This window comes from Heterodontus francisci, chromosome 11 (genome assembly GCF_036365525.1).
Source record: "Heterodontus francisci isolate sHetFra1 chromosome 11, sHetFra1.hap1, whole genome shotgun sequence".
NCBI lineage: Eukaryota > Metazoa > Chordata > Chondrichthyes > Heterodontiformes > Heterodontidae > Heterodontus > Heterodontus francisci.
The window spans coordinates 48,184,313-48,210,517 of record NC_090381.1 but is presented as its reverse complement, the minus strand read 5'-3'; the positions used below and the strand labels follow the sequence as shown (position 1 = coordinate 48,210,517).

General features: G+C 43.8%; 1 protein-coding gene across 8 annotated transcripts in view; it reads right to left on the bottom strand.

Moving 5' to 3' along the window:
• The window catches only part of pxylp1 (2-phosphoxylose phosphatase 1), a 209,704-nt gene that overhangs the window by 115,949 nt on the left and 67,550 nt on the right, over positions 1-26,205 (bottom strand). The window contains exon 1 of one of the 8 annotated variants that reach the window (XM_068042124.1): positions 1,825-2,048. The exons of the other annotated variants lie outside the window; for them this stretch is intronic. Coding sequence (XP_067898225.1) covers positions 1,825-1,840 — 16 coding nt within the window. The 5' untranslated portion in view covers positions 1,841-2,048. Of the gene's footprint in view, positions 1-1,824; positions 2,049-26,205 lie in introns of those variants that run through there. 8 annotated transcript variants of the gene reach the window in all.

Here is a 26,205-nt window from a genome sequence, read left to right as displayed (position 1 = left end):
GCTGCAAGATTTATTTATTTTTATTTATTTAGAGATACAGCACTGAAACAGGCCCTTCGGCCCACCAAGTCTGTGCCGACCATCAACCACCCATTTATACTAACCCTACACTAATCCCATATTCCTACCACATCCCCACCTTCCCCTACCACCTACCTATACTAGGGGCAATTTATAATGGCCAATTTACCTATCAACCTGCAAAGCCTTTGGCTGTGGGAGGAAACCGGAGCACCCAGCGAAAACCCACGCGGTTCACAGGGAGAACTTGCAAACTCCGCACAGGTAGTACCCAGAATTGAACCCGGGTCGCTGGAGCTGTGAGGCTGTAGTGCTAACCACTGCGCCACTGTGCCGCCAGCACCACCGTTGTCAGCAGGTTTGATCACAATGTTGGGGTTAGACCTGAGAGAACGGAGTGCAGCAAGTTCAGAGGGAGACAGGTTAGAGTGAGCGAGGAAAGCAGAGAAATTAAGATGGCCGATATCACGCCAACAGTTCTCACTAAGAAGATCAAGAATGGGTATGAGGCCAGAGGGAGGGGTCTAAGAGGAGGGAGAATACTGGAGAATACAAGCCTCCACAGCCAAAGAATCATCCTCCACCATTTCTGCCACCTCCAGTACGATGCCCCCTCTCTGTCAGCATTCCTCTCTGTCAGCATTCAGAAGGGATTGTTCCCTCTGCGACACCCTGGTCCACTCTTCCATCATCCCCTACACCTCATCCCTTTCCCACGGCACCTTCCCATGCAATTGCAGGAGGTGTAATACCTGCCCTTTTACCTCCTCTCTCCTCACCATCCAAGGCCTCAAACACTCCTTCCAGATGATTTCCTTGTACTTCTTTCAATTTAGTATACTGTATACCCTGCTCACAGTGCGGTCTCCTCTACACTGGGGAGACCAAACGCAGATTGAGTGACTGCTTTGCAGAACATCTCCACTTGATTCACAAGTATGACCCCGAGCTTCCGGTTGCTATCCATTTTAACTCACCACCATGTTAGAAATAGATCACCATTCCTTCGCTGTCATTGGGTCAAAATCCTGGAACTTCTTCCCAAGGACAATTAGGGATGAGCAAAAAATGATGATCTTGCCAGTGACGTCCACATCCCATGAGAAAATTTAAAAAAACCTAGTGTGAAAGTCTAGCTGGTAAATGGTAAACGCCGACATATGTAATGTGGAGGCCAGCTGAGAACTGCAAAGACATGCAGGCCACATCTGAATATCAAAGACTTGTCTGCAGAGGCTCCTGGGAGCAAAATGGAGTCAGTCCAGTCAAAGCTGTGTTGGTCGACCTCACAATGAATAATGGTGTCATCGCCCTGTACCCTCTCGAGCACCACCACCAACCACCCCCCCGCCCCACCCCCACAACTCTGCACTGGCTTCCCATTGGTATTGTTGAGTTATTCTCTCAAGTTGCCCTGCCATTTTGCTTTTCAAATATTTCAAGCATTTTCAGGTGTTTTAAACTGATTTTTTGGTGTGTTTAATACCTTATTTTTGAGACCGCTGGAACCTTCCAATCCACCCAAACCCAACCACCCAATTGCAATTTCAGATCTCAGCCTACATATTCTCCACCTGCCTTATTAATTACTCTCCTTAGGAAATGTGGGAAGCTCTTGAGCCTAACAGATGGACAAATTGCAGGCCTCTATCACCCATCCCCACTTCCCCCACTACCCCCTGCCCCGCCCACCCCAGCACCCTGACAGCACAACACAATAACCTATCAGTTTACAGCAGTTCTGAGATAGTGGCCAATATCCCCCTGGATGCACAGAACTCAATGATGAGGTTATTTACATACCGCATCCTCCTGTCATCCCACAATCTCTTCTGGCTCACAAGTTGCAGATGGTGTATGCAGGCACTTCTTACTTTCTCCTCTCCCCTCAGCACATCCCAATGCTTGTCCCTTTTTAATTTCAAACACCCAAGAGCTGTAATCTTCCCAGTCAGGGGAAAAAGACAGTGAAGATGAAGAGACACCATCACACAATTTTACACTTGCAGCCACCAGCTCAGAAACTGATGCTGTATGTATTTTAGAAGCTGGAATAGGATGTGGTGAGCCACCAGGCACAAATGCATATGAAGAGGAGGGGGTTAGGGCCAGGAAACAGGAAATTGTCGAAATGATGTAGGGCGTCAGAAGAGTCACGGATGTAAGTGGGAAGAGACTGTACCGGGGAGAAAAGATAGTCAAGATAGGAAGAAATAAGTTCAGTGGGACAGTCCTGTTTGTAGATTTAGGGAAGAAGGTAGAAGCAGGCTTTCCGGGGTTGCGGGAATATTGACGTTGGAAGCTGTAGAGGGACGATCTCTGGAAGAGATGAGGTCAGTGACAGTCCTGGAGACAGAGGCTTGATGTTCGGTGGTGGGGTCATGGTCCGGGGGAAGTAGGAAAAAGTGTCTGAGATTTGGTGCCCAGCCTCTGCAAGGTAGAGGTCGAAATGCCAGACAACAACAGCACTACCCTTATTTGCAGGTTTGATCACAATGTCTGTGTTAGACCTGAGAGAACGGTGTGCAGCAAGTTCGGAGGGAGACAGGTTAGAGTGTGAGGGGGGCAGAGAAATTAAGACAGCCAATGTCACGCCGACAGTTCTCAATGAAAAGATCAAGAGTGGGTAACAGGCTAGGGGGAGGGGTCCAGGTGGAGGGAGAATACTGGAGTCTGTTGGTCGGGTGGAAAACTCCTGTTCAAAGAAGTCAGCCCGGAAGTGAAGACGATGGAAGAAGAACTCAACATCATGCCAAGCGCAAAATTCATTGAGGTGGGGCGTAAGGGGATAAAACTGAGTCCTTTGTTAAGAACAGATAGTTCAGCATCAAAGATGGGAAGGTCAGAGGGTATTGTGAATACACGGCAAGGGGTCAAATTAGGAGAAGGGATGGAGTCAGAGGGAAGTGAAGGGGAAGAAGGATATTGAGGGGCTTTGGTGCCCATGAGCTGCTAGAGCTTGTGTTCCTTAACACCTAGATGGAAGAGAAAAAGTTTTTTGTTAACACATCGGTAAGACGAAGGATGAAATGATACTGTGAAGTAGAACAGCTTTGCGATAAGGTGAGGCGGTGCTTCTGGAGAGAGAGGTCAAGGGTGTACATGTGGCGCGCATGGCACTGAGTATGGATCTCAGGATGCGACGAGAGCAGCAGTCCGAGGAACGTTGTATTTCTCAGAGGTATGTGTAATCCTAGGTGGATTCAAAACATGAAGGATAGAACTTCAGTTGGAATCGACATGGAATAAGTTGGAGCTGGAGACAGTCATTGAGGAAGGAGATGTGACTGTGAAAATGAGTACAATCTGAAGTCGGGTCATCTCGGCCCAGATCTTCCTCGAAGGCAATCTGCAGTCTCCTCAATTTTGTATGCATTAAGTAATGACTAATTGGAATGTTATTTTAGTTTTGTGTTTTCAGAAAGAGGACAATGTGATGGTCAGTGATAGAGTAAAGGTCAGGAGTGTGGGATGGTTGATGAACAGGGAGGTGTAGTTGAGATTACTGGTATCACTCGTTAATTATTTGATCAAGTAGAGCCCGGGCAGAAAGGGACTGTCTATGTTGTTGCTTTCCTTTCTCTTCTTATTCTTTAATTACTTAACCCTCTTCTTCCTCATGCTCTTCAGCTTCTTGCCTGATGGGTGATGGCAAGGCTCGTTCCCTCATAATGACTAGGTTATGCAACATACTATCACAAATCTTGATACCTATTCTGCTGAGTACTGCAGTGCTCTCCGAAGCAGTCCAGTCAGCAGAAGCATTGCTTGATAATCCTTTAAATAGTGCTGGCGTTCGGGGGGAGGGGGGGGGGGGGTGGTGAGGGAGGTGGGGGAGGTCCTTCATTTTACTTAATGCATTTTCAAGTGTACAAGGTTAAGACAGGGCACTGGCTGGAGTGTGGAATTCAAAAATGGCAGTACTGCCGTCAAATCAGCATTGCACACTCATTGACATTATAATCAGCCTTCTCTTCACATAGCTGGTGGTCATTTGGTGCACACAAATTCTTTGCCTAGATGGTGTACTGTGCACTTCCCATCAGAAGCGTACACATGCATTTCAGACCTATTTTCCAACATTAGTTTGCTGTGTAGTCCGTAAAAAAAACTACAGGGCCCAATTTAGCCCTGGGGGAGTTTAGCACAGGTGAACATAAGATCCCTCCTACATGCTATCTCATGGGCATTCTGAGATACCTGTTACCTAGTTGTTTTTATTCCATGCATATAGGCTGCATTCATATTATCCAAAATATAATCAGTGACATTGCAGTGAATATTTTTAATAGCTTGAGTACATAGTAAGAGGAAGGAAGGGAGAGAAAGGAAAGAAAAGGCAGTTAGCTTGGCTTACCAGTAGAAATCTCACCTCTGAGTCAAATAGTTATGATCTCAAGTCCTCCAGCAGGGCTTGAGTACATAATCCAGGCCGACATTCCAATGCAGAACTGAGGGAGTGCTGCATTGTTGGAAGGACTGTCTTTCAAATCTAATGTTAAATTAGGTTCCTGTCCACCTGTTCAGGTAGACTTTAATGATCTCATGGGAGGGAAAGGGAGTTCTCCCACTTTTGTCAATAGCTAGTCTCAGTAATGGTGCCATAAACTATAATTGATTGTCCTAAAAATCCATCTGGTTCACTAATGTCCTGTGGGAGGAAACCGGAGCACCCGGAGAAAACCCCTGTATCTGCGTGGGTTTTCTCCGGGTGCTTCGGTTTCCTCCCACATGCCAAAGTCTTGCTAGTTGATAGGTAAATTGGCCATTACAAATTGCTGCTAGTATAAGTAGGTGATAGGGACAGGTGGGGATGTGGAAGGAATATGGAATTAGTGTAGGATTAGTATAAATGGGTGGTTGATGGTCGGCACAGACTCGGTGGGCCGAAGGTCCTGTTTCAGTGCTGTATCTCTGTCTCTGTCTCTACAAAAACAGATTAACTTGCCATTTACCTCATTGCTGTTTGAGGGATCTTGCTATGCAGAGTAAGCTGCAGCATTTACCTGCATAACAGTGACTACACTTCAAAAGTAATTAATTGGCTGTGAAGCACGATGTCCTGAGACATGAAAGCCACGATACAAACACAAATTCTGTTGTTATATTGATGATAATTAGAGTTTTCCGTAATTCTAGGCCACTGCAGATCTTTGGGAATGTTGCGTGGTCACGACCATATACCGGTACATCTCTGAATTTGAAATACGAAAAACTCCTACAGCCAAATAAACCTCTTGCCAAAAGCAATTTATAAATCCCACACATCAGAGAATTCACCAAATCAAAAAAAATCCACGAAATCTGTGTGAACAGATAGAAAATTGAGTTTTGGCCTTTTCAAATTCAACACTAAAAGTAAAGCTGAAGCAATAGACTGGATTCTCACAGTACATTCTTCCATTTAAAACACATGTCATCCAAAGTTCAACCTGCCAGATCTCCACACCTGCCAGGGGCACGATGCATCTTAATTGCCTTCTTGTGTTCTCAATGACTGTCAATGGGAGGATACACAAAGTTTATGGTTCGACCAGATTTGGGAAAATCTGATGAAGCCAACATTCTTGAGATGAAAACTTAATAGGCAGGTATATTTTATACATATATGTGTGTACATGTATGAGGGTGCATGCCACTCTGAGATCTGAATGTTGAGAAAGTATATGTTTCATTTATTTTAAATCCCAAACTACCCAAACACTATGACCATACTTAAAAAGGTGAATTAAGATTTGTTTCTATTGATTAGAATCATTGAGTGAGTGGGCAAAGGTCTGGCAGATGGAATACAATGTTAATAAATGTGAAGTCATTCATTTCGGTAGGAGTAACAGTAAAAAGGATTATTACTTGAATGGTAAAAAGTTGCAGCATGCTGCTATGCAGAGGAACCTGGGTGTCCTTGTGCATGAATCGCAGAAGGTTGGTCTGCAGGTACAGCAAGTAATTAGGAAGGCAAATGGAATTTTGTCCTTCATTGCTAAAGGGATTGAGTTTAAAAGCAGAGAGGTTATGTTGCAGTTGTATAAGATACTGGTGAGGCCGCACCTGGAGTACTGTGTGCAGTTTTGGTCTCCTTACTTGAGAAAGGATGTACTGGCACTGGAGAGGGTGCAGAGGAGGTTCACTAGGTTGATTCCGGAGTTGAGGGGGTTGGCTTATGAGGAGAGACTGAGTAGATTGGGATTATATTCATTGGAATTCAGAAGAATGAGGGGGGATCTTATAGAAACATATAAAATTATGAAGGGAATAGATAAGATACAAGTAGAGAGGATGTTTCCACTGGCAGGTGAAGCTAGGACAAGAGGGCATAGCCTCAAGATTAGAGGGAGCAGATTTAGGACTAAATTAAGAAGGAACTTCTTCACCCAGAGGGTTGTTAATCTATGGAATTCCTTGCCCAGTGAAGTAATTGACACTTCTTCAGTAAACGTTTTTAAAGCTAAGGTAGATATCTTTTTGAACAATAAAGGAATTAAGGGATACGGTGAGAGCGGGGGTAAGTGGATCTGAGTCCACGAAAAGATCAGCCATGATCTTATTGAATGGTGGAGCAGGCTCGAGGGGCCGGACGGCCTACTTCTGCTCCTAGTTCTTATGATCTTATGAACACCTAGTCACTGACATAGAAGTGAATAGATAGGTGTGTCTGATCATCATTTTGATCTGTTTTATATTTGGGCTGTAAAATTCAATAAGGCCCGAAAATGTGGGTGGAGATCTTGATGAGCGATTAAACTACACCCATTGCTTCCAATGCAGGAAGCACAGAAATTCTGCACATCTGAAGCTCAGAATGAAGTCACGCGAGCTCATTTTTCTCCTACCCAAGCTTGGACAGCTGCCATCATACCTGTGGATACCAGTCTGTAAACGGTCTTGCAGGGTCTCATAGCAGTCCAACAATCCCCGCCTGCCTGGCCACAGCAGCAATTCCCCGTCCACAATGGTGGCCCAGCAGCTGAGGCCTTTATTTAACTTAAAACTTTTAAAGGTTTCAAAGAATTTGCCTCAAGACAAAGATGCCCTCTCTCTCTCTTACCTGAACTTCAGGCTGCTGCTCCTTCCGAGCTGGAGGGACTCCTATTGTCCCTCCAGCTTCAAGAGCCCATCCACCATCCTTAATTGGATGGTGACCCCACCTTTTTTCCATTAACTGGCCAATTCGGGGAAAATGCTACCGGGGACTGTTCCCCACACAGTGCAGGGTCATGACCCCCATTTGACCCCGACCCGAATTACACACTGACTGATGTCAGCATCTGCCTACTCTGCATACTTCCAGCACAGGTTCCCTGCACCTGTGCCAACCCCCTTAACAAAATTGTATCTGGTGCAGCCAGCAGCAGAAGTGTGTGCACTTGGCATGTATGCCATTTTGGACCTGAAGCTGCACCCGCAATGCTGAAAATATGGGCACTACGCAACCAAATTTTCAGCGTTGTGAATTTTCCGCAAAGTCTAAAGCTGACCAAATGTATTACTTTAGTGGGTGAAAGTCAGTTATTTTAATTGTTTAAAATAACTTCCACAAACATTGTTGCCTCTGTAAACAATCCAGGCTTTTGATTTGAGCCAAACTGTTACATACTGAATAATCCAGAATTCAACTGGCAATCTGGAAGCAGACACAGCTTAGCTAGAACTGAAACTTTGGGGTAGATCTCCATCTAGAGAATTACCTGGCACTGTTGGACATGTCCAAACAGAGAGTTCTTTTTACTAAAGAAGAGCAAAACCTTTCCTTTTTCCATCTGGCACTGGCCAAGAAAACAATTCTGAAGGACTGAGATTTGGCACAACCTCTTTCAATAGTGGAATTAGTGGTTTTGGTCAATGATGTTGCCCAATGCGAATCGGTACGGTCTTGAGCACAGGTGACTTTACAATTTTACAAAACAACTTAGGCGAACAATTTCAAGAACTGGATTTAATTACTGAATTATAACATTTTGTTCATCTCCTCCATCTTTAAACAGTCGATTTCTAAACAGTTGAATGCTGAGATTTGTGAAATGTCCTTTGTTGTTAATAGTACATTGTGAAAGAAATGTGGATCTTTGATACTGTACTCAGTAAAATGAAGATTGATCCAGGAGTCCTCAATAGTTCTGTAAGTTATCACACAGCCTGGCATGGTACTGAGTCATACAGCTCAGTGTCTCAGACATGTCAACTGTTGCTATTTGATGCAGTCAGTATGTCCTTTTGTTTTCAAACGAAAAGCAGTGCTACTTGGCCAGCCCTCACAGCACCATTTGGGACTCCTTCCTCCTGTTGGTGCTCCAGTTTTGAATACTGCAGCAAGAGCCCCTGCAGGAGCAGGAGTCCCTGCAAACTGGTGCAATGGTATTCATAATCAGAGCAGTACCAATAGTTACTGTTGCTCAGTTTTTTGTTAGCTTTCTAGGCTGGCCTGTTGGTCCCTGCACAGTGATTTCTAAAGTAAATCACGCCAAAAGAATCTGCAATAATATTGAAAATTTGTTCACCACTTTGTAAATGAGCAGTAAGCTTCATGGTCTTCTGAGGATGGAAGGTAATATCAAAAATCTACACATATATTTCAGGCAACTGATTGACTACTTTTCTTTTAGGGATAAGTTTCATTTTATTTACTTCATAAAATATATTCTTGACAGGAAGATCTACTGAAGCCATTTTGCACATCTATGGGGAAGAAAAGCAATCAAAGCCATTTATTTATAAACAGAATGCATTTGAAAAAGAATGGTAAGAGTCAGACTACAATGTACAGAGTTGCTTCATTCATACCTGTTTTGTTCCTTTATAAAGGAGTACTGATAATGAACCAAGACCTCGAATTGCATAAGCTTCACAATGGCAGTGTCACTTTGGCACTGTTGGTAAGTAATGAATGCAGTTATTACATTCGACTTTTCCTTCATTGCCTACATTCACCAGCACAATGACTTTCTGTCTCTCTCATTTGAGTGAAATTCTTCTTGAAGGAATTTCCCCCCCAGAGGCACGTTCATCTTTATGTACAGCTCCTGCAGCTGATTGCTTCTGATGAGAACCAGCACAGGGTGATTGAGCTCCAATATTGAAAGATGTCTGATAAAGCGAACAATAAAAATGAGGGTATTATATACCTTCTCTCTGGAATCAAATCTATAGTTTGTTTATCTATCAGTTTTCTATCCATCATCTAAACTGAACCTGTTATCTCTGCGATGGCTTACTCAAGGGATTATGTCCGATGAGTAAAATAGAACAGCAGGTTTATTTTTTAAAAATTACAATTAAATGTCTTGAACGTGGTACATTCAGTTCCAGAATGTTTGGGGATTAGAAGGCTGATGTTACTCTGCCTTTCATTATCCTACATTTAAGGTCAGCAAAAAGAAAAAATGCGAATGTGGAATCTTTCCTTACGGACACACTGGGAGCAGGGCGTGCAGATTGCAAGCTCAGTGTAGAGATTCGAGTTTGGTGAGTGGCGGGTTCGGTGAAGAGCAGAGGAGGTGCTCCACTTTTCTACTTTTTTTTCTACTTTTTTAACCTTCCAGTATTTAGTTCTTGCTTCGGTGCAGTGGAAGGAGATATTTGGTAAGCTATTCTGCTTATAATAGATAGTCTTAAAGTTAAGGTACGGCAGGGCAGCTCTGCTGAGTGGAATGTACAGCCTGTGGGATGTGGGAAGTCAAGGACACACCATGGCCAGATTTTTACAGTGGGCAGATGGGATGTAAATGTCGGTGCCGAACCCGCTTCCGCCCAGCCTGGGGATCCGTCCCGTATTTTACGGATCCCCAGGCTTTAATTGGCCCGAGGAGGGACTTCCACCCACTTGAGGGAGGAGGCCCCGCCTCAGTGAGCTGTCGGCCAATCAGCGGGCCAGCAGCTCTTAGTCTCAGCAGCACCACCAGGAGCGGTGGCCACTGTTGGGACTGCAGCCCAGCCGGCCGAGGAAGATACCAAGGAACCGGTACTGAAGGTAAGTTTGGGTTGCCTCATCAGGGAAATCGGTCGTGCCCTGGTGAGGCTAGGGTGGTCGTTTGGGGGGAGGGGGGCTGATTGTGCCCGATTGCCAGGCCTTTCACGTCCCCGGCACACCCGCCTGCCACGGGTAAAATACCCGTGGAGGCGGGCGAGGGCCCATAAGTGGCCGTTAAGTGGCCACTTAAGGGTCTTGATTGGCCTCGGGCGGGCGGGATACTTCTCACCCCCCCCCCCCCCCCCCGCCAGAACTCCGTAAACTTGATCGGAGGCAGAATCAGGGCGGTTAGGCCTCCCGGAGCCTGCCGCTCAATTTTACGCCACGCCCACGCCACCATCGAGACCCGCTGGGGGGGCGTAAAATTCCGGCCCATGTGTCCTAAACAAACACCTGAAGGAAGTGTCACTGGTTGCAGAAGCTTGAGCTCCGGGTTTCGGAACTCAAGCCGTGGCTGGAGTCACTGTTGTGCATCCACGAGGTGGAGGACTATGTGTATAGCACGTTTAGGGAGATGGTTAGACCACAGGCTAGGAGCATATAGGCAGAGAAGGAATGGGAGACTGCCAGGCACTCTAAGAGAACTAGGCAGGTAGTGCAGGAATTCCCTGATATGATCTCACTCGCCAATCGGTTTTCCATTTTGGATGCTAGTGAGGATGATGGTTCCTCAGAGGAGTGCAGTCAGAGCCAAGTTTGTGGTACCACAGGCGGCTCAGCCACTAAGGAGGGGAGGAAGAAAAATGGAAGAGCAGTAGAGAATTGAGCAGTTGAACACGTGGCTGGAGAACTGGTGTAGGAGGGAGGACATCAGATTTCTGAGACATTGGGACTGGTTCTAGGGCAGGTGGGACCTGTACAAGATGGATGGGTTGCATCTTAGCAGGACTGGGATGAATATCCTCACAGGGAGATTTGCTTGTGCTGTTGGGGAGGGTTTAAACGAAATTGTCTGGGGGATGGGAACCTGAAATGGAGGTCAGATTTGAGGGAAGCAAAACTGGTAACTTGTCAGGGGTGTGGGAACCAGGAGCAAGTATTAGAGAGGAATACCAAGGTGCACAGAATACTGGGGACATAGATAGCACGAGAGTAGGGAATAGTAAGTTACTAGGCAGGGTCAGAGTAAGCGGACAAAGTAATAAAGTCTAAGAGAGAGCATGAAAAGAGACTGGTAGCTAGCATTAAAGGAAATCCCAAAGTTTTCTATAGGAATATAAATAGTAAAAGGGTGGTAAAAGGAGGAGTGGGGCCGATTAGGGACCAGAAAGGGGATTTACACATGGAGGCAGAGGGCATCGATGAGGTATTAAATGAATACTTTGCATCTGTCTTTACCAAGGAAGAAGATGCAACCTAGGCAATGTTGAAAGAGGAGGTAAGTCAGACACTAGAGGGGTTTAAAATTGATAAAGAGGAATTATTAGACAGGCTGTCTGTACTTAAAGTGGATAAAGCACCAGGACCAGTTGAGATGCATCCAAGGATACTGAGGGAAGTGAGGGTGGAAATCGCAGAGGCACTGGCCATAAGTTTTCACTGTTCCTTAGACCCAGAGAGTGGTGCCAGAGGACTGGAGAATTGCAACTGTTACGCCCTTGTTCAAAAAAGGGTGTAAAGATAAGCCCAACAACTACAGGCCTCATTTTAACTTGGGTGCTGGGGAAACTTCAATAAAAAATAATTTGGGACAAAATTAATAGTCACATGGACAAATGCAAGTTAATTAATGAAAGCCATCATGGATTTCTTAAGGGAAAATCATGTTTAACTAACTTGCTGGAGTTTTTTGAGGAGGTAAGAGAGGGTTGATGAGGGCAATGTTGTTGATGTGGTGTTCATGGACTTTCAAGAGGCATTTGATACAGTGCTACACAACAGACATGTGAGGAAATTTGTAGCTCATGGAATAAAAGGGACGGTAGCAACGTGGATAGGAAATTGGCTGAGTGACAGGAAACAAAGTGTAGTGGTTGATGGATGTTTTTCAGGCTGCAGAAAGATTTGTAGTGGAGTTCCCCAGGGATCAGTGTTGGGACCCTTGCTTTTCCTGATATATATTAATGACCTAGACCTTAGTGTACAGGGCATAATTTCAAAGTTTGCAGATGATACGAAACTTGGAAGCAATGTGAACTGTGAGGAGGATAGTGTAGAACTTCAAAAGGACATAGACAAGTTGGTGGAATGGGTAGACAGGTGGCAGATGAAGTTCAATGAAGAGAAACGTGAAGTGATTCATTTTGGTAGGAAGAACATGGAGAGATAATATAAAATAAAGGGTACAATTTTAAAAGAGGTGCAGGAGCGGAGGGACCTCAGTGTATATGTGCAGACGTCATTGAAGGTGGCAGGCCAGGTTGAGAGAGCGGTTAATGAAGCATACAGTATCCTGGGCTTTATTAATAGGGGCAGAGAGTACAAGAGCTAGGAAGTTATGCTGAACTTGTATAAAACACTAGCTTGGCCTCAGCTGGAGTATTGCATCCAGTTCTGGGTGTTGCACTTTGGGAAAAACGTGAGGGCATTGGAGAGTGTACAGAAAAAATTCACAAGAATGGCTCCAGAGTTGATGAACTTCAGTCATAAATATAGATTGGAGAAGTTAGGACTGTTTTCCTTGGCGAAGAGAAGGCTGAGAGGTGATTTGATCGAGGTATTCAAAATCATGAGGGGTCTGGACAGAGTAGATAAAGAGAAACTGTTCGCACTCATGAATAAATCGAGAACGAGAGGGCACAGATTTAAAGTATTTGGTAAGAGAAGCAAAAGTGACATGAGAAGAAACTTTTTCACATAGCGAGTGATTAAGGTCTGGAATGCGCTGCCTGAGAATGTGATGCAGGCAGGTTCAATTGAAGCATTCAAAAGGGAATTAGACAGTTATATGAAGTTATATATGTGCAGGGTTATGGGAGAAGGCAGGGGAATGGAACTGAGGCAATTGCTCTATCAGAAAGCCAGTGCGGACACGTTGGGCAAAATGGCCTCCTTCTGCACAGTAACGATTCTGTGATTCTGTGGGTTGGGAGGGTGGGGTATGGGAGGTGGGTCTAGTAGCATGTGAGAAACACCAAGTCTTGGTTTCCCCACATGCAGTGCAGCATTAACTCCAAAATGTGCATCTTCTGTCATTGACAGGTTCCATGCCCAGTGAGCAGATATGGAAGAATTTGGAAAGATGTTTGTAGATGCTCTGTCCATAGACAGTTAAGTGTTTCTGATTGGTTCCTGAAAAACAAGTGTAAGTTCTCCCTTTTTGTGCATTGGCAATCCCAGCGTCTCATTTTCCATCCATTAAAGCTGATAGAAGAAAGCCCTTGATTTTCTGTCCACTAAAGTTAATAGATGTAAAATCACAGGCAAGGGCACACAATTTCACAATACGCATCCCCGACTTGTGTTCAGAATGCAGAGACGAAAGCTTATCTGAGTGTTTTTCTTACTCACTGCAGCTAGATAGGAAATATATCGCACAGTTATATAAGAAAAACTGTTTACATGAACAATAGTTGTTTTCTAATGAATAAAATAAAAGACAGCAGGTATAATTATTTAGAAATACGATATAGTATATAACAATTTCACTTTGAACTAGTAATTATTTAATGGTTCATTTTTCAAATGCTGGAATTCTAAATATAAAGGAATAATGCTAGAAATGCACAGCAGATCGGCACTGGTTAAAAGTTTGATTTATAGGGCAGGATTTTTAGATCCTGATGGGAACGGAGGCAGGTGGCACTAAAAAGAGCAGCGCCAGGTTCATGCCGCCAGCGATTTCCCTCAGGACAGAGGAAGGCGGGATCCAGCAACCCGTCCAACTTCAAGATGAGGCCAATTAATGTTGTTAATGTGCTCGTTGAAGGCCAGTTTGGAATTTTTGTGGGGGCACATAGACTGCACACTGGAACAGGGACACACCAGGTGCATGGAGGTGGCAACACAGTGGGAGCCAGTCATGGCCACACAATCAACATAGGTGAGTCCATAAAAGGGAGCACTCAGCCACTGGTACACTGGAACCATCAGGTGCATAGAGGTTGCTGGGAGAGTGGTCTGTACACGCTCAGGCAGCACAGGGGCGTCACCCTCCTTACATTGCAGGGGAATCAGAGGAGTGAGTTAGGCTTCCAAACATTATTGGGAGTTCAGCTGAGCACAAGGAAGGCAGCAACTGTTAATGGGAGCACAATTCTCAGATCTAGTAGCGATGAGGATCAACATCCTCAGCAGCAGAGGCTGAGCCCCAGGCAAGAGGGGGCAGAAGTGAGGGTCAAGGGGCAGGAAGGCAATGGAGGCTATACTCTCACCGTAGAGTCTACCACTGAAAACTGAGCTACCTGGATATGTCAGAGAACCAGTGCCGCAGGAGATTGCAACTCTCCAGGCAGATGGTCACAGAGATTTGTGCCCTCATTGCAGAAGACCTCACACCTGCAGCAATGCTCACCACACCTTGCCAATAGCCATCAAAGTCACTGTAGCCTTGAACTGCTTCACCTCTGGCTCCTCACAAGGATCAGCTGTGGAGCTTGGTAGCATCTTGCGAATGGCTGCACACCATTGCATTTCGCAGGTCACTGATGCCTTATTTGCAAGAGCAGGACATTACATTCAATTTCAGACAGATGGGCCCTCGCAGACACAAAGGACAGTGGATTTTGCCAGCATCGTTGGATTCCCCCAGGTGCAGGGCACCATTGATTGCATCCACGTGGCCATCAAGGCACTGACTGACCAGCCAGTGAGATTCATCAATAGGAAGGGCTTCCACCCCTTCAATGTTCAACTGATCTGCGACCACACAAGAGCTTTCTTGAAGTGTGTGATCGCTTTCCTGGCCACTGCCATGATTCCTTTATCCTCTGCCATTCCAGGGTGCTGCAGCTCTTCATTCCACCACATCCCCCCCCCGCAAAATTCGGTGGATGGATTCTAGAGGTGGGGGTGGGGGTGGGGGGCGGGGGGCGCACAAAGAGATGGCCACTCAACCCTTTACGAAACCCCAAGATGGAGACACAGAGGCGCTAAAATCAAAGCCATCTTCTCACAAGGACCACCATCAAGCAGGCCATCGGGCTTCTGAAGATCTGGTTCCAGAGCTAGGACCGGTAAAATGGCGCCCTGCAGTACATTCCTGCAAGGGTCTCGGTCATTGTGATGGTCTGCTGCGCTCTCCATAACATGGCCCTCCGCAGAGGTGCGGACCTTGAAGAGGATGAGGCACTGGAATGATTCAGCTTATCGGAAGAAGAGGAGGAGCTGGAGTAAGACGCAGAACACAGAGGTGTCCCGGCTACACAGGGACATAGCAGGGCCTCGGCAGGATGCCGTCAACATCAGGGATCATCTGATATAGGCACGTTTCAGCTGAGCTCCTAACCCAGGAGGACAGCATGGTCTAGAACTCACTTTCTCCTGCCTGTGAGCACTTCCATTGAATGGCAGCCTGGAATAGATCCACTCTTAACGCAATGAATGATGCAGATCTATCCAGAGGGTTCACTATCCCCATTCAGTGACCATTGCTTCCCTTCACCACCTCTTCCCTCTTTTCTAGTCTCATTAATAAAGAATGGAAGCTCAAACATCTGGCATCATGTGTTCATATTTGCATGCAAAAAGAAAAAAGTGCACATATACAGGTGAGACAAATCCCAGTGATCTACTCAGTCCTCTTCCTGACACTGTGGCCTCCACTCTCAACCACTTCTATACGGTGCTCCCCTTGTGGCCTCGGATGAGGTGGAGGTAGCTGCTCACTTGTTTCTGCTTGTGGCTGAGATGCACTTGGCCGTCTTGCTCCTCGTGGAGGTGCCAGTGGGGCACATCAAGAGGCTGCTGCACTGGTGTCAATGCAGAGGCTGCCTCAATCACTGGGCCTTGCTGCATAGATGGTCCCTGAGTCAGAGGGGCCAAGGAGGCCAATGAAGATGATGGAGCCCAGTGAGAGATGGCATCTTCATCCTCCTCGGTAACTGCCTCAGTTCGAGGCTGGTGCTCCCGATGGCTGGAAGGGACCACCAATTGTGGCGCAACTGGCATCCCCTCCAAACATCCCTTCACCATTGTGACCTGAAAGTCTGAGAAGGTGAAACCCATTGTTCTTCAGGTGTTACCCCAGCAGTCTGTTTTTTTCAATAAAAACTCTTAGATCTGTGTTCTCAGTTGTCCTGGCAACCAAGACTTTTGTCTTGCCCTTTTGCAGAGTGGATGCGAAGTCACCTGACCTTCCAGACTCCATCTTAAACTTTTAAAAATTACAATTTTTAAAAACATAATCATGCTACAAGGTCCAGCATTCATAACAAATTGCAACACCATGCTAAGGCCATGTAATGAAACTTGTATAAAAGTGATAACAGACTCATGAAGAGAGATAAAAAATTTGTTTCATACTGTGTGATCAGCATCAGATTCCATGGAATATAAATTACTTAATTTATTAAACATCTGCAACAGAATTCACGGGGCAATAATGAGCTAAAAGTATCATAGCATATAGAAACTGCTCCTCTACAGAGTCATAATACCAGTCTTCTATTAAAATTTCTCTAATAGCATCAGACAGACTGCATTCACAGCTCATTGTGTCCTGCCAAACATGAGTTCCCACTCCACACTATGCACAACTGAACTGACTTCCACGTTACATCAGAATACTAAGTGAATTTAAACTGGTGCTGAAGTTATGACAGTTGCTCTGTAGCTGCTAATTTTCAGATTACAAAATAATCCCATACCAAACTGCATTTGAATTATTTTTGTTGTAATTAGTCTATTCGTCAAGACAGATATTTCTGCATGAGTTCACAAACACAAATACAGTTGCTGTTTAACCAATTTAGCAAAAGACAGCTCATTTACAGAAGCTGAATAAATGTTAAAGTTTGGCTTGTGCTCAAGCAGATTCAAATCAGTTAAAGTGACCATAGAATCATTGAATGATACAGCAGAAAAGGAGACCATTCAGCCTTTTGTGCCCAGGCCAGCTCTTTGGTAGAGCTATCCAATTAATCCCACTCCCTTGCTCTTTACCCAGAGCCCTGTCTTATTCCTTTCAAGTATTTATCCAATTATCTTTTGAATGTACAATTGAATCTGCTTCCACCACCCTTTCAGGCAACGTGTTCCAGATCACAACAAGTTGTTCATGAAAACGTGCCCTCATGTTGCTTCTGGTTCTTTTGCCAATCACTTCAAATCTGCATTCTCTGGTCACCAACCCTTCTGCCTCTGGAAACAGTTTCTTCTTATTTGCTCTGTCAAAACCATTCATGATTTTGAACACCTCTATCAAATCTCCTCTGAACTATCTCCGCTCTAAGGAGAACAATCCCAGCTTCTCCAGGATCTCCACATAATTGAAATCCCTCATCCCTGGTACCATTCCAATAAAGCTCTTCTGCACCCTCTCCAAGATCTTGACACATTTCCTAAAGTGTGGGCCCAGATTTGAACACAAGACTCCAACTGAAGCCAAAATGGTGTTTTATAAAGGTTTAACATAACTTCCTTGCTCTTTTACTCAACATCGCTACTTATGAAGCCAAGGATCCCATGTGTTTATTTAACAGCCTTCCCAAACTGTCCTTCCACCATGAAAGATTTAAGCACATACACCCTCAGGTATTTCTGTTCCTGCACCCCTTTAAAACTGTACCATTTAGTTCCTATTGCCTCTCCTCATTCTTTCAACCACAATGAATAACTTCACACTTCTCTGCATTAAATTTCATCTGTCACGTGTCTTCCCATTTTACCAGTTTGTCTCCTGAAGTCTGTTATCACCTGCCTCATTGTTTACCACATTTCCAAGTTTATCTGCAAACTTTGAAATTATGCCCTGTATACCCAAGTCCAAGTCATTAATATGTATCAAAAAGAGCAGTGTTCCTAATAACAACCCCTAGGGAATACCACCATGCTGCCACTGTCCTTGTACTCTCATAGTCTTTAATTTTGCTAACAAATCCATTCTGTGGTACTTTGACAAATGCCTCTTGAAAGTCCATATACACATCAACTGCACTACCCTCAACTCTCCCTTTCACTTCATCAAAGAATTTGATCAAATTAATCAAACATGCTTTACCGTTAACTAATTCATGCTGACTTGCATTTATTAGCCCATACTTTTCCAAATGCCTATTCATTTTGTTCCAGATTATTGCCTCTGAAAGTTTCTTCACCACCAACATTAGGTTGACTAACCTGTAGTTGTTGGGTTATCTCTCTCCCCATATTTAAATAGGGGTTGCAATCCTCCAGTCCTCTGGCATCACCCCATACCTAAGGAGGATTGGAAGATTGTGGCTTGAGCGTATGCAAGTTCCACCCTTACTGCTTCATCAATGACCTTCCTTCAATCATAAGGTCAGAAATGGAGATGTTCGCTGATGATTGCACAATGTGCAGCACCATTCGCAACTCCTCAGACAAGACCTGGACAATATTCAGACTTGGGCTGATAAGTAGCAAGTAACATTCGCGCCACAGAAGTGCCAGGCAATGGCCATCTCCAACAAGACAGAATCTAACCACCTCCACTTGACATTCAATGGCATTACGATCGCTGAATCCCCCACTATCAACATCCTGGGGGTTACCATTGACCAGAAACTGAACTGGAGTAGCCATAAAAATACCATGACTACAAGAGCAGGTCAGAGGATAGGAATCATGTGGCGGGTAACTCACCTCCTGACTCCCCAATACCTGTGCACCATCTACAAGGCACAAGTCAGGAGTATGATGGAATACTCTCCACTTTCCTGGATGTGTGCAGCTCCAACAACACTCAAGAAGCCCGACACCATCCAGGACAAAGCAGCCCACTTGATTTGCATGCCACCCACAAGCATTCACTCCCTCCACCACTGACGCACAGTGGCAGCAGCGTGTACCATCTACAAGATGCACTGCAGCAACGCACCAAGATTCCTTAGACAGCACCTTCCAAACCTGCGACCTCTACCACCTATAAGGATAAGGGTAGCAGATGCATGGCGACACCACCACCTGCAAGTTCCCTTCCAAGCCACACACCATCCTGACTTGGAACTATACTGCCATTCCTTCACTGTCGCTGGGTCAAAATCCTGGAACTCCCTTCCTAACAGCACTGTGGGTGTACCTACTTCACATTGACTGCAGCAGTTCAAGAAGGGAGCTCACCACCACCTTCTCAAGGGCAATTAGGCTTGGCAATAAATGCTGGCCTAGCCAGTGACACCTACATCCCATGGATGAATAAAAAAAAGTAACCTCGGATGCATCCCACCCATTCCGGGTGGTTTTTCTACTTTGAGAACTGCCAACTTGTTAAGTGCATTCTTTTTATCCTATCCAATATTCCTCATTTACTGCTACATTGGCAGCATCCTCTTCTCAAGTATGGACTCACATTACAGATGTAATGGACTCACTTTGTACCTAAGCCAAACCCTCTGCCTCCACAATAAAATCTCCATTTTGCTCCCTAATTGGCCCCACCTTTCCTTTGACTGCCTTTTTACTGTATGCATTCATAAAAGACTTTATTTTAACTGCTAATCTAGTCTCATACTCTCTCTTTGTCCCTCTTATTCCCTTTTTCACTTCTCCGCTGTAATTTTTGTGTGATACCAGCAACAGCAACATTCAAGCTTCGGGACAGCATAGTGCTCCTTACCTGATCTATCACTATTTCATTTGGGTTCAAATCTATTGAAGAATGGAAAGGTAAGCTATTTAGAATGACTATTGAACCAAAAGCTAAATAAGTTATGGTTGTTTTGAGCATAGACAAACATTTCTGGGGCACACATAGCCTGAATCAGTCATGTAAATTGAATAACAACAACTTGCGTTTGTATAGGTGCCTTTAACATCGTAAAAGGTTTCAAGGTACATTACAGGAGCATTATCGAACAAACTATGAGCAGTCTTAACTTAGCAAGTTTGACAATCAAGAGTAAATTTGGGTCCCCAAATAGCTTGGGTAAAACTGTCATTTCTCATCTGTTCTGAATTAGCTAATCTCAGCTAATATAGTGGCAGAGATGCGACAACTGGACCCAATATCCATAGGTTGCAGAAAGTAAAACTCGACACCATTTTCACTCCAGAACTCTACACAGCACATTAATAGTGTACTAACTGTGTTTAATTTTATGCAGGTGGTGGACATTAACTGGGTTTCACTTGAGCACATATAAACAGACACAGATTAAAACTGTGGTTGTTGGGTTCGGAGATGTGTTTGTAATGTGTAATTCTGTAAATAAATATAAACCTGTGTACAGATTGGCTCCAGTTTTATCCTTCACTAACTGGCTTTCTGGAATAAAACACAGCAAGTCCCACTGAAAGTGTAGGCGTGAATGATGAGTGAGAAGAGGATCAAGCTTGGCTGTAACACCATTTAATGTTGATTCTCTCCTGGTATTAGCTGTCAAGGTTCATACATGAATAATGGTCATCTCGGTGATTTATCAGAGGATGAGCACCTGGATCCATACCTCAGTGAGGGAGACAATCTATTCAGGAAAGAAGAGTGGGAAGAAAAGTACAAAAACATTGAAGATGAAATTTTAAAAAGTGAGGAATCGGGAATGTTGTTGTTGCTGCGTCCTCTGTGTCTGTGCATACGTTTGCATAAAGTAGGGAGGATTTTAAGGTGGGTAAAAAAAATATATTTTTATGGGCCTCCTCTGGGCTACTGCCACCTTGGGCTTGTCCTGCTCTGTGATCACAAGACCTGCCCCCCAACCCCCTACCAAAACAACACACAAGTTACCTTGCTGCCAGAGCAATGGTCTCTGGCATCCCAATATGATAGCAGCTCAAATCCACTGAGCTCCTTTGGGAACCCCTTTTGGGCAGGCTGTTCACTGGTTCCATTTAAATAAGACCTGAACTATAATGTTCTGTACCTCCCACTGCACTTCCTGGGAAATGTTGGCAGATTATTTAGGTGCTGATAATGGAGGCTGAAATGAAATGTTATTTTAACCTTACCAAAGGCTTTTAATCTTAGGTAATAAACTATAAAAAGTATTTGATACAATGGTAGTTTGTCAGAGGGTTAGACTACAGGTGCAACAGGAAAGTCAGAAAAAAATAGAGGTGAAGGGCTGATGTTACTTACAAGTTCTGAGAAATTTTGTTTTCTACTCATCAAGATTGGAAAAAAATTTTAAAAGCCTGTCTCCAGTTACTAGTGGAATTTTCCAACTGTGATTTTAATGAATTACAACTTGTCTGAATGTAGAAAGTGAAAGATTGGAATGTTTGGACTGTTAGAAGCTCATTTTGGGTGGTGGGGTTGAAACTTTTTTTTCTCAACATGTTATGACATAACACAAACAGTACTTTGGGGAAGTCAGACCAAATGATTAGTCTACAGTATATGGAGATGGCTGAGGAATTGACCACAATATACAAGCTAGCCATGAGATGTGATTTTTTTTTCAGTGGTTAATGCTTCCTTTCATAGCAGACTGTAAGCACATTCACAACATCACCTCATACAAAGTTAGTTTATCAGAAAAGCACTGCCAATACTGCTGCTGACTGAACATTTATAAAGCTCCGTGAATAACTGCCCTCCCCCTCTCAATTGTTATTTATTTCATTTCCATTCACAAAACTAATTCACCTTGACAGTTTGAAGGTCTCAGATTTTGAAGAAATAGCATCTCACTGCATTTTTGCATGAATATAATAATTAAATTTGTCCTTGAAGGAAAGATGTTGAAAATACCTAAACCTCATAACAGCAGAAGACAATCTTTTCTTCAACCCCTTATTGGTCACTGGATTCCAGTCCAATTTATGCTGGATCCCAGTGAGTTCAAATTTACTTTTACAAGTTACAATACTTTACCCACTATTGCTATTTATAGTCAATGTTACCTTGCCAATAGGAAGTATTTATGGTCATTCTACCTATCCCTTTCTCCTAAATTTTCTAGTATTGTCTTTGCTGCCATTTTCATGCCTCCTACTACATGTGTTATGCTTTCTATCTTTTATGGTTTTATACACTAATGGAGGTAATTCTGGCCCATTCCCTTGAACACAGGAAAAATCCTTTCTGAGATACCATGGGTTTAACTCATTCTTTACTGTGATTGCAGGCTTTTGATGAAAGTCATAGAGGATTTCAGTACTCCTGTCATGTGGTATTATCCATACTACTCAAACTTATTCATCATGAGCCCACCAACCAAAGTTGACTACATCTAGTGGGAAGCCTTCAACTGCTATCAAAAGTTGTGGTTATTTGTTTCTAATTCAAAGTAACAAAGTAACAGATCTAGGGTCAATCCCCAGTCTATGCTGCTTTTCCTGATCTCAGCTAAGGCATTGGTTTGGGCAGGATAATCGACATCAGCATCTATCAGCAAGGCAGAAGATAATCATTGCCTAGGTTTCCCACTCCTGATCACTGCTCGGTGGTCCCTACTGTAAATATGCAGGGGGGTGTGGGTATTCGGTGAGGCTAGGGTGGGGCTCAGTGCACTGCAGTCAAAACTTTTGCTACTTTCAAGGCCACAGGATGTCTCAAAGTGCTTTACAGCCAATGAAGTATTTTTGAAGTCCAGTCACTGTTGTAATGTAGGAAACGCAGCGGCCAATTTGTGTACAGCAAACTCCCACAAACAGCAATGTGATAATGACCAGCTAATCTGTTTTTCTGATGTTGATTGAGGGATAACTATTGGCCAGGATACCAGGAATAACTCCCCTGCTTTTCTTCAAAATAGTGCCATGGGATATGTTACATCCACCGAGCAGGCAGATGGGGCCTTGGTTTAACATCTCATTCAAAAGACAGCACCTCCGACAGTGCATTAACACACTCTTTGCCTTTGTCCCATGACAGCTTTGTTATTTAATCTCTCCAGCCCTCTGCCCTATCAGACACCTTCCCTTTTGTTCTATTCCCCACTAACCGCCCCCCTCCACTTGTTTAATACCTAATTCGTTTCTAACCTTTGCCAGTTCTGATGAAAGGTCACGGACCTGAAATGTTAACTCTGCTTCTCTCCCATGCTGCCAGACCTGCTGAGTAGTTCCAGCACTTTCTGTTTTAATTTCAATTGTATAGAACCTTGGTTAGACTGCACCTGGAGTACTGTGTGCAGTTTTGGTCCCCTTACCTTCGGAAGGATATTATTGCCATAGAGGGAGTGCAACGAAGGTTCACCAGACTTGTTCCCGGGATGGCAGGACTGTCCTATGAAAAGAAATTGGGGAAACTGGGCCTGTATTCTCTAGAGTTTCAAAAAATGAGAGGTGATCTCATTGAAACATTGAAAATACTTAAAGGGATAGACAGAGTAGATGCAGGTAAGATGTTTCCCCTGGTTGGGGTGTCTAGAACCAGGGGACACAATTTCAAAATAAGGGGGAAGCCACTTAGGACAGAGATGAGGAGAAAATTCTTTACTCAGACGGTTGTGAATCTTTGGAATTCTCTACCCCAGAGGGCTGTGGAAGCTCAGTCATTGATTATGTTTAAATCAGAGATTGACAGATTTCTAAATACCAATTACATAAGGGGATATGAGGATAGTGTGGGAAAAGGCATTGAAGTGGATGATCTGCCATGGTCGTATTGAATGGCGGGACAGGTTGATGGACTGAATGGCCTACTCCTGTTCCTATGTTCCTAAATATTTGGCATTTCTAAACCAAATACTTGACAAATTGCCATGTGTCTCTGGTAGAATGCATAATTTGCATATATAATAAATAAAATACATGTGTTGAATTTATGTACTAATAGAAAAAAAAGAAATTAAAATAGACCTAACCCTAGATTGTGTTTTTTGACTTTTTAAACTATAATTTTGTCAGTAAAGTCATCATTAAAAGAAACTTTAACTTAAGATGCATAGAATTAAGACAATTTTTTTTTGGCTAGTGATTCTCGTGATTTTTTAAAAAAGCTTCTAATAGCACATTCAGAATAATTTATCATCTCAGCTTTATTAGAAACAATAATGGTTGCAGCCATAAAACCTCTTCCCTGAATCAAAGGCATTATATATAACCATGATGTAGCCACACCACTCAAACATGTTTATTTAGAGAACAAAGATGTTTCTTGTTAAAATAATCATTTGAAACCATAAAGTGTAGCATAATGATTTGTCTTTTATCCCCACAATAAAAATATGGCTCTTAACCTTCTCAAATTAATTTTTTTAGGCTCTTTTCATGTTAATGCAATCCAACTGGAAATGGTTGGGAGCCACAAATGAGATATTAAAAAGCCACATGCAGCTCCAGAGCCGCAGGTTGCAGACCGCTGTTCTAGGCGGTACAGGTTGCGGGTTTGGGAGATGCTGTCAAAGAAACTGCTGCAGTGCTGAGGGAGGTGGAGGGAGTGAATTTTTAAGGTAGTGGAAGGTGTCATGGAACTGTTTTTTTTCTCCTCTGTTTTAAAACAGTGTGTCTTTAAGGCTATTTATTTATTTATTTTTTTATTTAGAGATACAGCACTGAAACAGGCCCTTTGGCCCACCGAGTCTGTGCCGACCAACAACCACCCATTTATACTAACCCTGCAGTAATCCCATATTCCCTATCACCTACCTACACTAGGGGCAATTTACAATGGCCAATTTACCTATCAACCTGCAAGTCTTTGGCAGGAAACCGGAGCACATGGCAGAAATCCACGCGGTCACAGGGAGAACTTGCAAACTCCGCACAGGCAGTACCCGGAACTGAACCCGGGTCCCTGGAGCTGTGAGGCTGCGGTGCTAACCACTGCGCCACTGTGTCGCCCATAAAACAGTGTGCCTTTAAAAACTAAGGGCACAATGTGCCAGCAGCTGCACCTGTTTCCTAAGCAACAGCAGGAGAGAGAGGAGGTCATGTGTTGTATAGTAACTTTTGACTGTGTATAAAGACTGGCTATAACTGGTTTAAACTGGAGACTAGCGAAGCGTGCTCTGAAGGAAGAAGTGGTCTATATCTCAGCAGAAAAATCTACATGAGCTGCAGGCTGTGTTATTGCCTAAACAGGAAAAAACTCTGGAAAAAGAACATTTGCATTGTTGGAGGTAGTAAATTCCTTTTTTACTTCCAAATTCTTTGAGGTCTTTGCCTCAGATATGACTCTCTGCTGTCTGTTTATGTTTGCTGGAATTCTCAGTGAAGTTTCTACTGAAAGACTACCAATTTTAAAATCCAAATAGACCTGTTGCTATACTCCTTGTTGAAAGAACTGTGTGATGCCTGCTGCAACCAAAGTGCTTTGAATGCCTATCCCTTAAAGAATGTTCGTCGAATTCGCCTGGAGACTTCGAGAGGCAGCTGATTATTCTACTCCAGGATACCTGACCAACCAGGAATGTAAATCACCAGGACTTACAACCCAGCTCTTATTTATTCCTGAGAAACATCATTTTTAAACCAGTTAACTGTTGGTTTTTGAATATATGTGTGTGTACATTAGGATTAAAAGAAATAAGAAGCTATAAAGTCTTTTAGACATAGCTTTTTTTCAATAGTGTTTAAGATTTAGTTTATTAATAAATAGCTAATTTGTTGTTTGAAGGTACCTGGTTTGGTCTGTTTTATTCTGGGGGGCTAATAAAGTATTTAATTTGGCTAATTTCCGGCAGATGGGAAAACTTTAATAATATACTATGACCTGTGGAGTAATGGGACAGAATTGACAGTGCATTACTCCACACAAGTTGCTGAAGGTAAGCATGTAGGTGCAACAGGCGGTAAAAAAGGCAAATGGTATGTTGGCCTTCATAGCGAGAGGATTTGAGTACAGGAGCAGGGATGCCTTGCTGCAATTATACAGGGCCTTGGTGAGGCCACACCTGGAATATTGTGTGCAGTTTTGGTCTCCTTATCTGAGGAAGGATGTTCTTGCTATAGAGGGAGTGCAGCGAAGGTTTACCAGACTGATTCCTGGGATGGCGGGACTGACGTATGAGGAGAGATTGAGTCGGTTAGGATTATATTCACTGGAGTTCAGAAGAGGGAAGGGGGGGAATCTCATAGGAACCTATAAAATTCTAACAGGACTTGACAGGGTAGATGCAGGAAGGATATTCCTGATGGTAGGGGAGTCCAGAACCAGGGGTCATAGTCTAAGGATACGGGGTAAACCTTTCAGGACTGAGATGAGGAGAAATTACTTCACCCAGAGAGTGGTGAGCCTGTGGAATTCACTACCACAGAAAGCAGTTGAGTCC